The sequence below is a fragment of the Penicillium concentricum genome (genome assembly GCF_028827145.1).
Source record: "Penicillium concentricum strain IBT 3081 chromosome Unknown utg000006l_segment0_segment0, whole genome shotgun sequence".
In the NCBI taxonomy this organism is placed as follows: domain Eukaryota; kingdom Fungi; phylum Ascomycota; class Eurotiomycetes; order Eurotiales; family Aspergillaceae; genus Penicillium; species Penicillium concentricum.
Window position 1 is genome coordinate 3,670,756 of NW_026622759.1, and position 15,419 is coordinate 3,686,174.

The 15,419-nt window shown below is 49.6% G+C and overlaps 4 protein-coding genes across 4 annotated transcripts; 2 read left to right on the forward strand and 2 right to left on the reverse strand.

The window, feature by feature from the left end:
• Nucleotides 1–252: 252 nt before the first annotated feature.
• Nucleotides 253–3,154, reverse strand: N7517_011642 (uncharacterized protein; the record flags this gene model as incomplete). The annotated part of the gene is made up of 16 exons (XM_056729365.1): nt 253–615; nt 681–744; nt 821–855; nt 910–985; nt 1,112–1,140; nt 1,228–1,242; nt 1,312–1,330; nt 1,382–1,466; nt 1,516–1,564; nt 1,629–1,649; nt 1,704–1,746; nt 1,795–1,921; nt 1,970–2,250; nt 2,304–2,837; nt 2,897–3,034; nt 3,084–3,154. The coding sequence occupies 16 exons, from the start codon at nt 3,152–3,154 to the stop codon at nt 253–255; spliced, it is 1,950 nt and encodes a 649-aa protein (XP_056575180.1).
• A 528-nt stretch (nt 3,155–3,682) lies between these two features.
• On the forward strand, nt 3,683–8,587 carry N7517_011643 (ubiquitin-binding serine/threonine protein kinase VPS15; the record flags this gene model as incomplete). Its single annotated transcript, XM_056729366.1, has 3 exons — nt 3,683–3,896; nt 3,946–4,066; nt 4,117–8,587. 3 exons carry the CDS (start codon nt 3,683–3,685, stop codon nt 8,585–8,587), a joined length of 4,806 nt encoding a protein of 1,601 aa, XP_056575181.1.
• A 1,912-nt stretch (nt 8,588–10,499) lies between these two features.
• N7517_011644 (DENN (AEX-3) domain protein) lies at nt 10,500–13,313 on the forward strand (the record flags this gene model as incomplete). Its single annotated transcript, XM_056729367.1, has 2 exons — nt 10,500–11,900; nt 11,964–13,313. The coding sequence occupies 2 exons, from the start codon at nt 10,500–10,502 to the stop codon at nt 13,311–13,313; spliced, it is 2,751 nt and encodes a 916-aa protein (XP_056575182.1).
• A 681-nt stretch (nt 13,314–13,994) lies between these two features.
• N7517_011645 (SDR family NAD(P)-dependent oxidoreductase) lies at nt 13,995–15,172 on the reverse strand (the record flags this gene model as incomplete). Its single annotated transcript, XM_056729368.1, has 4 exons — nt 13,995–14,451; nt 14,531–14,861; nt 14,918–14,949; nt 15,048–15,172. The coding sequence occupies 4 exons, from the start codon at nt 15,170–15,172 to the stop codon at nt 13,995–13,997; spliced, it is 945 nt and encodes a 314-aa protein (XP_056575183.1).
• Nucleotides 15,173–15,419: the final 247 nt, after the last annotated feature.

Genomic DNA, 15,419 nt, shown 5'->3' on the forward strand with positions numbered 1-15,419 from the left:
AGGGGGTGGAAAAGCCCCCCCCCCCAAAAAAAAAGAAAAGAAAGGAGAGAAAAAAAAAGCGAACCCCGAAAAGAAGACCAAGCCTGTTTTGATTAGGCTGTCATCGATATGGTCGTTCACAAGTATCTCGAACGGTTTGGAGTCGCCTCTCCACTAAACCGAACTAGCGCCTTTGGTGCAGGGGCGTGCGTGGCCCTAAGCGCCAGGGGAATGAACCCCTTTCTATCGCATTCTGATTCCCAAAGTCTTTTGTCACTTCGAAATTGCCTCCACTTGAGTTCGTAGTCGTTCTATTGTGTCGATCAGGTCCGCAAGCTGTACTTGGCCCATGCCTAGCTCACGCGCGGCTTGTTGATCCACATTGGGTTTTCCAGGGCCTAGCCGATTTGTTTCAACTACGGAGTGTGGGTCCTGGCTCCTGGGAGGGTTTGTAGAAGTACCTTGACCGCGTGCCGAAAGACTGTGTTTTGAGTGTCGCCATTTAGACTCATATGCCCATATCAATGCGACAAACGGGAGGTGGGTGGCTCGAAGTAAGACAATGCGTACGCGGCGAACTGTTCCAGCAGAGAGAAAAAGCCGCATGGGGCGGATACAGAGCAGAGGAATAAGATTCTGCCAAATATCAGCTTGGAAATATTCCAGAAAGAAAGATTCAATCCAATCAAACTCTAACTGACCAGAGGTGGCATGAAGTATGTCAGTCGTCGAGAATTGCTGCTTTCTAGGACATAAATGGCCAATCTGATTGGATTAAAATATGAAATTTTGCATGGGGGGGGGGGCAGTGCCAAATTTTTAGACAGGGATGTATACTTACTGGAAAAGATATTCTTCTCGGGCATGGCGCATCACCTATCAAAAGTGGAATTAATCAACGAACTCCGTGCGGAGAAGGTATTTACTTACCCCTTCAAGACTCATACTCATCAAACTAATCAAGGATGAGAGAATGAGAGTATTGGTCATTAATGCGAAAGTAAGCCTAGTTTTCTGTCAGTATCTTCATAACTGCATGGAAATTATAACAGCGAATTTGTCCGAAAAAAAGCCGGCATAGAACGTGATCAAGAGCGCATGCGAGTTTCCAGCGAAAAAAAAGGGAACTCACATCAAGCCATAGCCGAAGATGGGGGAGATCTAAAAAAACTAGCGTGTCAGTCAACTTAACGCGATAGCCAACCATTTCAATCCGGGATTGGAGCTGCAGAACAGCCGCCTACTTACTTCAGACGCGGTGTCCTATTATCCAATCAATTCAGCCACAGTCAATAAAAAAAAAAGGTCAGGTCAAAGAGTTATGAAACCCACTAATCCAAGAACACTCGATCTGTGAAATGGTCAGAAATAAAAGAGCGGTGGGATTATTTCACCGACATACCCAAAGAACACCTTCACTAATAAATGTGACATTGTACTGAGTGATAAGCGGTCACGAGCAAGCATGGTAAATGTGGTCAAGAACCCTACAGGGGTTCAGTGTGATTCATTTAGGAGTTGCTTAGCCACACTTACCAATATACAATACTACTACCACAGGGAAAAACCTGAAGAATGCTTTCGTCTGAAACAAATTCTCAATCAGCCTTGGGTCCTCATGCCATTTAAGGATTAGGGAAAAATCGCACCATCTCTTTTAATACCGGTATCTATTCATAGTCAGTCAATCCTTTTCTAGAATGTTACATGCATGATCCACTTACTAGACTACCGAAGTATGAATTCAAGCTCACAAGGGAGCAGATCCTGTTCCGTGTCAGCCCTGTCGCCTAGAGATTAATTAAATAGCCATACCTCGGGACAAGAAATAGAGCCTCAAGGGATAGGATGTCGAATGAGAGCTCAATAATGGGTTTGTCGCCCTTCGCTAGCCCGATGACCCCTGTGGCGTCCTCATTAGTCGCACTATTGACAAGATGACCTGCGAGCAAGGAGCCGCAAGGCAGATTGAGAACACTCAGTGACTCACTTGTTATGACAAAGGCCATTCCAACACCAATTATGCTCAGGTTCCAGAGACTCCAGAACCCCATTTGGTAGAAAACGACACCGGCATCAATGATTCCACTCAATTCATCGTACGCAAAAGCGACGATCCATACATACATCACCGCCTCAAAGAGGCCAACGGCCTCTTGTCTCCTCTCTACGAGGACTGCGTAATAGAGAAAGAGGAACGACATGAAGAATGCTGCTTCAAAGACTTTCCGGTACAGAGGTACTCTCAGGCGTGAATATGGGTCAGCCGTTCTGAAAGAAAAAAGGTCAGTATCTCTATAAGTCTATTTCTTGTCGTGTCTAACCTTCTGTTGAAAATATGAGGTTTTTTGGTTGAATTGACTGTCAGAGAATCCCAGAAAACGATTTCACCCTTCCAAATACCATCGACCACCCTTTGAACAACTCGTTGGCTCAAAAACCTTTTTGCATGGGCAATCGTTGCAATCTCCAGTGCATTCAATCCGAAAAATTGGGAGTATCGCTGGGCAGCATAGGCCTCGTGTCGGTTTGTATCTTGTGAGGTTCCAGGTGACTGAGTCTCCACCCTCTTGCCCCCAAAAAGACGGTAAAAAGAGGAGTTCGGCAAGAGAGGAGAAGTCTCTTCATAGCTTGTATCACCTTGGGTAGATGCCAGGCCAGGGTTACTCGCTTCGGATTCAATGATATTTGCCGAACCACGTCGCGGTGATGGTAGCTCTTCTAATAGAAACTCAATTGTCTCGCGCTGGTTCAAGTGACACAGAAATTGCCAGGCAACAAATTCGCAGGCTGCGCCACGACTCTCATTGAGTCCCCAGTCATCCTCGGTAGCAGTGGTGAAGTCCCATTTCAGAATCCTGGATTTGTTAACCACTTGACCTCGGGAGTTCCAGGGTCCTCTTTATGGTGAACTTACATCAATGCCACGATGATAAAAGGATTGTGAGTATCCTCTGCCAAAGCGTGAACCAGTTGTCTAAGCCGGTGTCCTTGGGAACCGTACAGCATTTGCTCAAACGTGTAAGCCATTTCACCCACGGCCATGCTAATGAAGCTACAGGGGGCGTTAATTCTGCTGAACCAAGAGGGCAGACAAGACTTACTTGAACAGCTTGGGAAGGACATCGAAAAGCGGCTCATCAATTTCGATCACCGGAATTTCCGTATGATCCATGTGTGAATCCATCTGGAGTTCTACTTTGATTAGCGGGTCTCCCCCGTGGCCGCCCCCCACCAGAACCAGACATACCGATATTGATTGAAGAATGGTGAGTTCGAGAGTTCAGGATTTCTTTCTCATTAAATTTGGTTGTTCTTTTTATCCTATGTAGCGTATCTCTCCTTGGGGATAGGGCAGAACTGCAATCAAGACCGAGGTATCGATGAAGGGTCCATGTTGTTTGATCAGGGAGGTTTCAGTTGGCCACAAATCACACTGTAGCAATGACCTTTGTCGGTATTAGAGATAAAATAATTTCACAACATTTAATATGAAACAAGAAGAATCGCAAGAGGAAAAGGCGAGCTGAAAGTTGTCGATACGTTGCTGACCGCCTTGTGCACGTGTCGACGCGTCCAGTGACTTCATCGTCAACTTTCCTTATCGCATAGCTCTCACCTGTAATCTCCATCTCATTTACTCGATCTCTGACTCTGAATAACCATCAAATCTCTAGCAGGGAGATGAGGGGCAGTCGACACCATGGGACAAGGCTATTCCCTCACAACCCTGTCCGCGGGGTCGGCGGGCATCGATGTGCCTGAACTGTCCGATCTGGTGTATGAGAAGTCGATGGGGGGTGGTAGGTTCATGAAAAGCATTCGTGCAAGGCAACCAAACGGTCTGGTGTTTATCAAGGTTATCATGAAACCGTTTCCAACCATGGAGCTGGAGCCATATATCAAAAACATTACGTGTATGTTTGGATCCTTTTCTCTATTTCATGCTTCTAATGTCTACTTTAGGGGAACGAAAGTTGTTGTCGGATGTGCCAAATGCGCTAAGCTACCAGAGGATCCTTGAGACTGCCACGAGTGGATACCTTGTACGCCAATACATCCACAGCTCTCTCTACGATCGAATGAGGTATGTCTGTCGCAATTGCTGCCAGCGAGCAAAGCCTGACATGGATGTAGCACACGGCCTTTTCTAGAGCATATTGAGAAAAAGTGGATTGCCTTCCAGCTCTTGTGTGCTCTTCGAGATTGCCATTCACTGGATATCTACCATGGTGACATCAAAACAGAAAACGTTTTGGTCACAGCCTGGAACTGGCTGTATCTTTCTGACTTCTCATCATCTTTCAAACCGACATTTCTCCCCGAGGATAATCCGGCAGATTTCTCTTTCTTCTTCGACATCTCCGGGAGGCGAACCTGTTACTTAGCCCCCGAGCGATTCTGTGTTGCCGGGGAAGAACCCAGTGAAAGCCGCGTCAACTGGGCGATGGATATCTTCAGTGCTGGTTGTGTCATTGCCGAGCTCTTTCTTGAATCGCCGATCTTCAACCTAAGTCAAATGTACAAATATCGCAAAGGGGAATACAGCCCAGAGCACAGTCAACTGGCAAAAGTCGAAGATCCGGACATTCGGGAGTTGATCCTGCATATGATCCAACTCGAGCCCGAGTCTCGGTACTCGGCTGATGAATATCTGAATTTCTGGAAGGGCAAGGCCTTTCCAGAATACTTTTACAGTTTCCTTCACCAATATATGTCCCTCATGACCGATCCTTCTTCCGGGCGACCAGACGTGGATGTGGAATCAGCCAACCGAGGGGAGGCGGACGAACGAATTGAGCGGATTTACCTAGACTTCGATAAAGTATCTTACTTCCTCGGTTCTAGCACCCGTGGCGTTGGGGCTCTATCTAATATCCCAACCTCCAAATTGACAGGCAACACTCTTCCTGTGAGGCTCGATCTGCCAAATCGTGAGACCAAAATTTCGGCACCGCAGTCACAGCCAGACGATGGTGCTCTGATTTTCCTAACACTTGTGGTATCCAACTTGCGAAATACAGCCAAGGCATCGGCTCGAATCAAGGCTTGCGATATCCTTCTTGCATTTGCGGAAAGGTTGTCAGATGAAGCTAAATTGGATCGCATTCTTCCATATATCATGATCTTATTGACTGATCGGACTGATACCGTCAAGGTCGCTGCGATCCGCACCCTAACCCAATTACTGAAAATGGTCCAGGTGGTTTCTCCAGTCAATGCCTATTTATTCTCCGAATACATATTTCCAAGACTCCAGCCATTTATTGCTACCCCCAACAGCAAGTCAAGCGCCATGGTGCGTGCCGCATATGCCTCATGCATTGCGTCTTTGGCCCAGTCGTCCTTGAGATTTTTGGACATGATTCAAGCATTGCGTTCTGATACCCGGTTGGCTGCGTTGATCCCGGTCGGCTTTGAGCCCCGGTGGACTGAGGATGCGACTTATCACAATCTCTACGACGTGGCTCGGGTCGACCTTCTGGAATACTTCGAGGTTCACACAAAAGCGCTGCTAACAGACCCGGATGCATCAGTTCGGCGGGCCTTTCTGGGCTCTGTGTCCAGCCTCTGTGTCTTTTTCGGCAATCTCAGAACAAACGAGGTTGTCCTCAGTCATTTGAATACCTACTTGAATGATCCAGACTGGATTTTGAAATGCGCCTTTTTCGAGGCTGTCATCGGTGTCGCCGCCTACGTGGGGAGCCTGAACCTGGAGCTATACATATTGCCTCTTATGGTTCAGTCCATGACCGAGTCCGAGGAATTCGTCGTTGAAAGGGTGATTCGATCTCTAGCAGCTATGGCTGACTTGGGCTTATTCCAGCGATCAACAACGTGGGATCTCCTGAACATGACTGTTGGATTTTTGGGGCATCCGAACGTCTGGATTCGAGAGGCAGCAGTCAAGTTCGTGGTTAATTCCGCCAAGTTTTTATCGATAGCGGACATTCATTCCATCCTGACACCCATTATCCGGCCTTTCCTCAAAATCAAGATAGTTGTGATTTCGGATACCCAATTGCTCGATGCACTCAAACGACCAATGTCAAGAAGTGTGTACGAAACGGCCTTCCTCTGGGCTTCCAAATCAGACAAAGGTGTTTTCTGGAAGTCACCAAGTCGCGAGGGTATGTTCAGCTTGTCTGAGCCTGGATCATTCAGTCCCCGCGTGGGTCAACGGAATCCTTCCTTTAATATGGCCGCTCAGTCGAGAAATGATGAGGACGAACAATGGCTTGGTAGGTTGCGAAACCTCGGGATGGGCCCGGAGGATGAATTCAAGCTCCTCGCACTCAAAGACTACATCTGGAGGGTCTCATTACGGCAATCGAGAGAAATCGATGTCAATTCAATAGCACCTTTGAGCGACATTGTCAGTCTGACACAACATGGAGTCAAGCCCCAGACTGTGTTCTTTGATAAGGAAATTAAAGATCAGTCGCGAGCAATCTCAGACGTAAACAATGGCACTGTCGACGATCCAAGGCCGAGAACAATCGCAGATGCTTTGCTTGATGCTTCTACAACGATTGAGCGAATGCCCAGTGCCCATCGCAAGCACTTGCGGTCGAAAAGCCAACTTTTGAAAGAAACAAGGCGTGCCTCGGGTGTTCCTATATTGGACGGAAATGATACTTCTTCACTATCATCGTCTCCAGTGGCGTCATCGCCTGCTGGAGGACCTGTGTCTCGTCCATTGTCCCCTCCGAGCTTTGATAATGATCGAAGGCTTTCCAGTCACCAACCGAGTGCTGGAGAAGACGGCTCATTGACACCAACTAAAGCAGACACCAGAAGTCTATCCGATCGTGTGCATAAAAAGTCTAGCGCGATGAGCTTGTTGAGTCGGAAAGATAATGCGAAAGCTTACGCCGAAACAGGCACAAGCTCCGCAAACGCCTTTGGAAAGGTAGACGCACCGGTCCAAAGAGGCGGCACACCCCGACCATTGACACCCTTGCTCTCAACTGAGCACAAAGCAACCCAAATGATGTCGCAGAAATACCGTGCTCACCATTCGTATGGGGGCAACGACCCTGCCGTTCTGCGACTGCTAGACAATGTCTTTGAGGAAAACTACCCGACAGACCTATTTGACCTAGGGCCATATGTCAAAGAAGTTGATACTCGTCAACCGATTCGCAGCGCCACTGATCAAGAGCCAATTAAGATCTGGAAGCCCGAAGGGAATCTCGTCGCCACTTTTGGCGAGCACAGCGCGCCAATCAATCGTGTCGTTGTAGCGCCAGATCATTCATTCTTTGTTACCGCGTCCGATGATAGCATGGTGAAGATTTGGGATACAACTCGTCTTGAAAGGAACTTGACCCCTCGATCCCGTCAAACTCACCGTCATGCAACAGGCTCGCGTGTGAAAGCCTTGACATTTGTTGAGAATACCTACACTTTTATAAGTGCGGCCACTGACGGCAGCGTTCATGCCGTTCGAGTCGACTATCAAAAGGTCAGTCAGACGGCTGTCCGATATGGCAAGCTTCAAATTGTCCGCGAATATCAGCTTTCCATAGCCAAAGACGGATCACCTGAATATGCAGTCTGGATGGAGCATTTCCGCGACGAAGGGCAGTCCACCTTGATTATTGCGACCAACACTTGTCGCATCATTGCGTTGGACATGAAAACCATGCTGCCGATCTATACGTTGGAAAATCCAGTTCACCATGGAAATCTAACGACATTCTGTTGCGACCGTAGGCACCACTGGCTACTGGTCGGCACAACCCATGGGATCCTCGACCTATGGGATCTCCGCTTCCGCGTGCGGTTGAAGGCATGGGGTCTTCCAGGCTGGGGTGCTATAAACCGGATCCAACTACATCCCGTCAAGGCCCGCGGACGCTGGGTCTGTGTATCCAGTAGCGGTAGCCACGGCAATGAAATCACCGTGTGGGATATCGAGAAGTTCCGCTGTCGCGAGATTTACCGAGCGACCCCACTGGGCGTCGGCCCCAATGGCCCCAATGGCGTCCATCACCCTTCTCGCGCCCCTCACGCCTACCCGACGCCTATCGTGCCGAGTGATTACGAAGCGTGGCGGGTCGATGGCGATCGGCCAGAAGGGATGCTGAGTCGCTTTGCAACAAACGGCCCTGAACCGGGTACCCCATCTTCCAATAATCCAGCCGGTGATCGACTCGGCATCTGGGGGTTTGCGGTCGGCCTCAATGCCCCTGGCGAGGACAAGGACTCCAACACGAAGTGTGGGTACATCATATCCGCAGGATGCGACCGGAAGATCCGCTTCTGGGATCTGGCTCGACCGGATCTCTCCTCGATAGTCAGTGGGCTAGACGTCGTCTCAGAGGGTAGTGCCAGTGGCAAGCCACACTACGAGCAGTCTCAGCCCGGCCCCAGTCTTTTGGTTACCACCGAGCACCTCCCTAGTTCGTCCAGCACTGGCAATTCTCGGGATACTCGGAAGGGAGCCAGCCCGAGGCCGCCGCGTAGTACCGTCATCAGCCTGCAGCAGCAGATGTTATTGAAGAGCCATCTGGATATTATTCAAGACGTGGCGGTTTTGCGTGTGCCGTATGGTATGGTTGTGAGCGTTGACCGTGCTGGTATGGTGTACATCTTTTCTTAGTCTTTAAGCATTCGAGGATATCTATGAACAGTATCTGGGAATCCACTCGGTACCATGACATAGTATTCTCGAATTGTAATTCCGTGTAGAGAGTAATACTCCGTGCAATAAAGAAATACATGTCTTTTTATAGATCTTCTTCACCAGACCTGATTTGAAATGGAGTAGCGAAATATAAATAATGGCTCCGTACCTAGCTCCTACCCCTATCACGGATAATAACACGAAAAGGTCCGCGAAGCTATTGATCTCCCACACGATTCAATTTATATGCAATATACCGTTGAAAGAACAAAACATTCCATTTATGTACTCCAGTACGGAGTACCACGAGATTAAAGCCTGCCACCAGAGGAACTGGGTACCTGGGAACAAGGTACCGGATACTTCGGCCCATGCGGGTTCCAGTTGCATGAACTAAGGTACCGGGTACGACGCCTATTGGTACTAAAATTTTGCTGGGGAGAGCTGTGGTGTGGGTCCTTGGACGAAACACTGGTGGATCGGGTCGGTGGATCGACAGGCCAAAGACCCTAATGAGGCCTAGAGCAAGGAGAAGAGTTCTGGAAAGACTTGGGATGGGCAAGGAGATTTATATTGTACGGAGTACCGAGCACTCAGTAGGCATGAATTTAAGCATGTTTCCGTTTGCTTTAATGTAGAGAGGTATTAGCTATAATTTAATCCTATATAGAAGAGTTAACAGGGGAGACTTTTTTTTTTAAAAAAAGAAAATAAGATTGTAAACTTACAAGCTTGGAACAAAGGTATTCGCACTATAATCTCCGAATCGGACATAAGAGCCCCCGAGTTTATATTTATGTACAAAGTACTTCGTACTTCGTACATACAGGGTGTTCATGACCTTGGTCCATGCGGTCCAAGTGCGATCTCGCCAGATCTCTACCGTTACAATGTATATACATACACGGAATACTAGTAGATAGATCCTTGCCACATGGAGCCGGAACCTTGCAAGGTCGTGAAGGGGGGAAATGAGATCTCCGCCGAAACTACCGGACTGAGTGGCTCGGTAGGATTAGCTTAACTTGCCCGCTTTGGTTAACACGAGTCTACTCCGTAAAGTTTGAGGGAATTGAAAATGGGATATGAGAGTATATATATACTTATACTCGTGCTATTGTACAATATTTGCTTTCATAACATCCCTTATACTCAGCATTGAAACCCAAGGTTCAGGGGTGAGATTGGCAGCATTTTGAACCAAGGTTGGAGGATCGAACCTATGGGGAACCCACCAATCATGTAAATCATTTACCTTGTTCAGACGGGTAACCAAACGGGATATCCATGGCTCGAGATCTTTGATCGGCATAGTAGGGATATTTTTCTGATGTGAAGTTGAAAGGCTCCTAACTGCCCGCAGGCACACAGCTTACATATATGGGTTGCACTGCAGATTACCGAGGGAGAGGACTGGGAGATTGGGAGAGAAATATAGTAAAACTTAACGTCAACGGTGTACAACGGTGTTGGATGTATCATTTCAAATCAAATACTCGTATTATATGCAGAAAAGATAAAAGACCAAAGACAGAAAAAGACTAAAAATGACCAAAAACAACATTTAAAAAAGACAAAAGATGAAACAATACACAAGATACCCGGTAAACAAAATACAGCTAATTAAAGTGGGGAGAACTCCTGTTTGGCCTTAGTTTACTTCCCTCGAATCTTCTCCTATTTGTCCTCCCCCTAAACCCTCAATTCTTGGGTTCTGTTTTTCTGTATGGGCGGGTGTGATCTCGAGTCTTTGATCATTGAAGTTTCACCCGGACTTCTTACACTCTCTCTATATACTCCGACACTCATTTCGACCTTTCTATCTCACCCGGACTCGCCCAACTTTACTCCCCAAACTTGACTCTCCATATATAAATCTACCGCAACAATGGTCCATTCTCTGCGAGATCATGGGTCCTTTGTTCGGCCATCTACTCGGGATCGGCCTACGACACGCGGCGAAGGGGAAAATTCGCTGGTCGTTCCTAGCCGTACGTCGTCGTTGCACTCGCGCATCACTCAACCTATCCCGTCCACACTCAGTATCAAGCCCGCTCAGCGGACACCAAAAACACTCACTCATGCGTACATGGTATGTGGTGTCGGACGTGAACCTTCACAATGGGTCAAGGCCCCGGCCCCCGCCCAGGGCAAGATTGGCCATATGAAGGGAGCCGTCGGTCAATTCTGGCTTCCCGAGATTCTGGGAAGCAGCCCTCGACTAGAGCAAGATAACGAGATTGCACGAGCTTTACACTCGGCTATGCGAGCATGTTTCCCTCACGACGTGGAGATCTGCACTGGCAAGAGCCAGCCTCACTGTGCACACCACGCCTTCGTCTTGCAACAGGATTCTTCTCACACTTTGTACGGTATCGCGCTGCGCGTTTGGTCCCGTGCCGATGAGAAGCGCGCAGAGACCATCCGCGAGCTACGCAAGAAGACAGAGCCCGACTTCTACGATAACCCCGATGAGACCTACTGGATTCCTTACTGCCTCAGCTTCCTCTCCCGTTACCCCCTCTACGATCTGCTAGGTGATTACCTCCGTGGTATGTGGATCCACTGGAACAAGGCCACCAACCTGTTCCACGCCGAGGAGGTTTCCCGCATCCTCAGCTTCCCGGCCCCCCGTCTAAATGACTTGGTTCGCATTGATATGAAGGATTATGCCCTGTGCTATCAGTTCCCCTCGTCGCCCACCGGCTTCCAGAACTTTGCCATGTGGCCATTGTTCACTTGTCTGTCGATCCCAAACATCGTCGGCGTGATCGAGGCTGCGGTCTCGCCTACCCGCCGCATCATTTTCGTCAGCCACTACCCGGCGATGCTGACGGTCGCTGCGGAAACCATTCGCTACTGCGTTCGCGTCTACGAGTGGAGTGGTCTGTACGTGCCCGTGGTTCACGCCCGTCACGTCAAGGAGCTGGTCCAGGAGCCCGGTCCCTACATTCTGGGTATCACTGCCGAGTGCCGTACTCTGTTCAACGCCCCATCTGATGCCCTCGTGGTCGATCTCGATCGCAACTTTGTCCTCACCTCCAGCCCGCCTAATGTGCTGAACCAGGGCCAGCGCACCAAGTTTATCAACCGCATGACCCAATCCCTAAATGGTGATGTCTCGCCTTCCGGTGTGCCCCCACACCTGCGTACCGCCTACGCTGGCGGTAAGCTCATCCCGGCTGGCCAGATCATCGTCATGAGAGGAGAGGTCGAGAGCATCGAAGAGCCCCAATGGTGGAACCAGGATGCCGTCATGGGCGTCATGGACCATGTCTGTGAGAAGCTGGTACGTTTACCCGCCTTTCAACTTGCCACTAACCACAAGCGAAACTAACGTTCGATCTATTAGGGCCGCAACACTGGTATGAAGGCCATCTTCGGTGGCTCCGTCAAGAAGCCCCTCATGACCAAGGTGTCCATGCGTCACCTCAACGAGATTGTCCGTGAGCGCAACCAGTACTCTCGGGATGCCATGGAAGCTTGGCAAGACTTCATCAACCTCAAGGGCAGAATGGACACCGAGCTCAGCAAGGTCACCAAGCGCAACAACTTCTTGGTCGAGGAGCTCGAGACCTGGAAGCAACAGTTCCTCAAGTTCCAGGCCTTTGCTGAACAGCTCACCAAGGAGACCTCGGAGCTTAAGGTCAAGATCGAAAACCACAAGCGCGAGAGTCGTCGCCTCACCGGTCTTATTGACCAACAGAAGGACGATGTGGTTCGTCTTACTCTGCGCTTGTCTGGCACTGAGAAGCAGCGTGACGATGCTCTCGAGGCACTGGTCCTTCAGCAGGAGATTGCCGAAGAGCTCGAACGTGAGCGCAAGCGTAACCAGAAGGAGATCTCTGCCCTCTCGCACACTAACGCGACCCTCGCCCGTGAGCGTGAGGATGCCCAGCGCGTTGTCATGCACCTGCGCAGCCTCATCAACGGCCAGAGCCACCACATGGAGCACATCGTCCGCTCCATTGGTAGCAGGTCGGAGATTACTGAAATGGTCGAGCAGGGCTACGAAGACGCCCCCGAGGAGCTCAGGGAGGATGTGTCGGTCGCTGGGTCAAAGGAGTCTGTCAAGACGGCTAAGGATGTCAATGGTGACAATTCTCTGGTAAATCACATGAAGCCCGAGTTGGAGCAGCATTTGCTGAACCTCGGCAAGGATCACAAGACCCTTGCTCGTCTCAGCATCACAGATGTCGCAGACCGCTACCTGCGCGACAAGACCGATGCCATTGCAGATATCATCCGCAGCATCAGCGACCAGTGCGCCGCGGCCGTCGAAGGCCTGCACCTGGCCCAGGACGCCGAGGACGATGAAGAGTCCGCGATCTCTTCCAAGCTTCACCAGAACGACCGTCTCGGCTGCGACTACGAGGGTCGCTCCAGCCGCGCTCCTAGCGAGATCAGCGACGCAGACCACAGCTCTCTCCACCCGGACAACCGCCACTCCAGCATCCCCCCGACCCCGGATCTGGTCCACAACCGCTCTAGCACTTCCATGTCTATGGTCAGCAGCTCGACTTTCCCCGAGCGTTCAAGTCAGCAGTACGGCCCCGGCGATATCCCGACCCGGATCGTTGAGGACGATGATGAGCACGCTCACGAGACTGAGAACGTCGATGACCAGCAGACTGAGCGCGGCACTCTGTCCAAGCAAAATAGCGAGGATCTCATGCGGCCCTCTACCGCACGGGTGATCTAGATCATCTGCTTTTCAGGTTAGATGACGCAACGCTTGACTGAGACGATCCTGTTTGTGTTTTTTCCCCCTTCTCTTCTCTGTCCATTCCTTCTGTCTGGCGAGGCATTTTTCTCTACTTCATCTGTGCAGTATCCTGAATACGCACATTCGCTCTGGTTGTCTGGCGTATTCGTCATTTCTTATTGCTTCTCGTGTCGATTATTTTTTTTTGATCTTCATTATATCCCGACCACTGTGTCGTGTTTTCTTGTCCAATAATTTATGGCCATGTTTGCCATCCCGGTCTTGTTTCCCCCCCCTTTCTCCTTTTTTGTTTATTTTTGCCCTGTTCCCCGAGGAAATCGTTTATTTACATGTCGTGCCGTCTGGGATGGAACGGCTTTGTTTGCTTTGCGCTCCTCTTGAGCCCTCCACTTTGCACCCATCCGCACTGTCTGCGGATATTTCCTATTTATCTACAGCCCTTGATCTGGATTGATCTCATTTATCAGGGTCTATATAATTCCCTGTCTTCTAAAATTGATTCTGGGAATTTGAATTTTTGTAAAATTGCCAATTACACCCATCGTAGCCAAAGCAACTTCGAAAGACTTATGGAATCACTCAAGTCAATCCTCAGATTGATATGCTAACCATGACTATGTACATCACTCAAATGCATCCCAATGTCTAGGACTCATTTCAAGCCAACTTCCCAGGCACAAAAGGATGTCCAGCACTCAAACCACCACAAACCGCCCAAGCCTGCCCATTAACGTAGCTACTCTCATCGCTACCAAGGAACAGTGCAACACGCGCAACCTCATCAGCAACAGCTCCCCGCTGCAACGGGTTCAACTGTCCGACCTTGCGCTCCGTGCCGCGCTCGCGCGCCCGATCAAACACAGTCTGCGTCATCCCCGTTTCGATTAGACCGGGGCAGATTGCATTTATGCGGATACCCGTCCCAGCGAGCTGGTACGAGACCGTCTGTGCGATCGATACGACTGCTGCTTTTGAGGCGGAGTAGTCGGTTGAACCGGCGTTGGAGCGGAGACCTGCTACAGACGCTGTGCCGATGATTGAGCCACTTGGATATGGCTTTGAGGCCGAGGTTATCTTCATTGCCGGGGCCGCGTGTTTGGCTGCTAAGAAGACGCTGTTTGTTCCGGGTTGGTTAGATTGTTTTCCGTCTCGGAGAATTAAGCTTGTCTTGTTTTAGGGAAGGATGTACGTACCCGAGAGCATTTACTCGCATTGTGTTTAGGAATCCCTCACCGTCGATCTCGGTGAATACCTTCGGTTGACCTACCACGCCTGCGTTCGCGAAGAAGACGTCTAGTCGGCCGTATTTGCTGATTGCTTCGTCGATGACTCCACTCAGGGCTTTTTCATCGGCTGCATCAAATGGCCGCACGTGGATATCTACATTTGGGTAGAGAGACTCTAGCTCCCGCTTGTGCGTTGCCAGATGGGTGTCGCTGAAGTCGCAGATGTAGACTGCTTTGGCGCCATTGTTGGCGAATTGGTGGGCGCTGGCCCGGCCGATGCCATTGGGAGAGTTTGCACCTGTGATTTAATTGGCATGGTGGTTCTGAAATGAAGTTGGGAGTATTACTACTTACCGGTCACGATTACTACCTTGTCCTTGACTCGGCTGTAGATTCAGTCATTAGATATGTGTAAGCTTGCAACGAATGCAATGCTAGAAGCTCGCTAAACCAAAATACAGCTATAAGCTTCAAGATTACTTACGGTCCTGCCGAATCAGAGGCAACATGACGGATCTTGGGGATATCTTCAAACGTGCCCTCGGAGGGAATGCCCTCAACGAGCTGTTTGCTCAGGGCCTGAAGACGTTGCTTGGCTACAGCAGACATACTGGTTAAGCTCTGAGTCTTGATAGAGTTGATAATATAAAAGAACGAATTGAAAGCGCCAGAAGAAAAGCTTCAATTGAGGCAGCTTTGTAGTTATAACAGCTCTCAGCTTTCCCCACTATGTCGGTTATGCGGAGAGCCGAGGCTCCCATGACTACGACAGAGCATAGGGACCAGTATGGCAGACTAATCACGTGCGATAGTGTAAGCAATCGAGTCACATGACAATTGCATGGTCACGTCATGT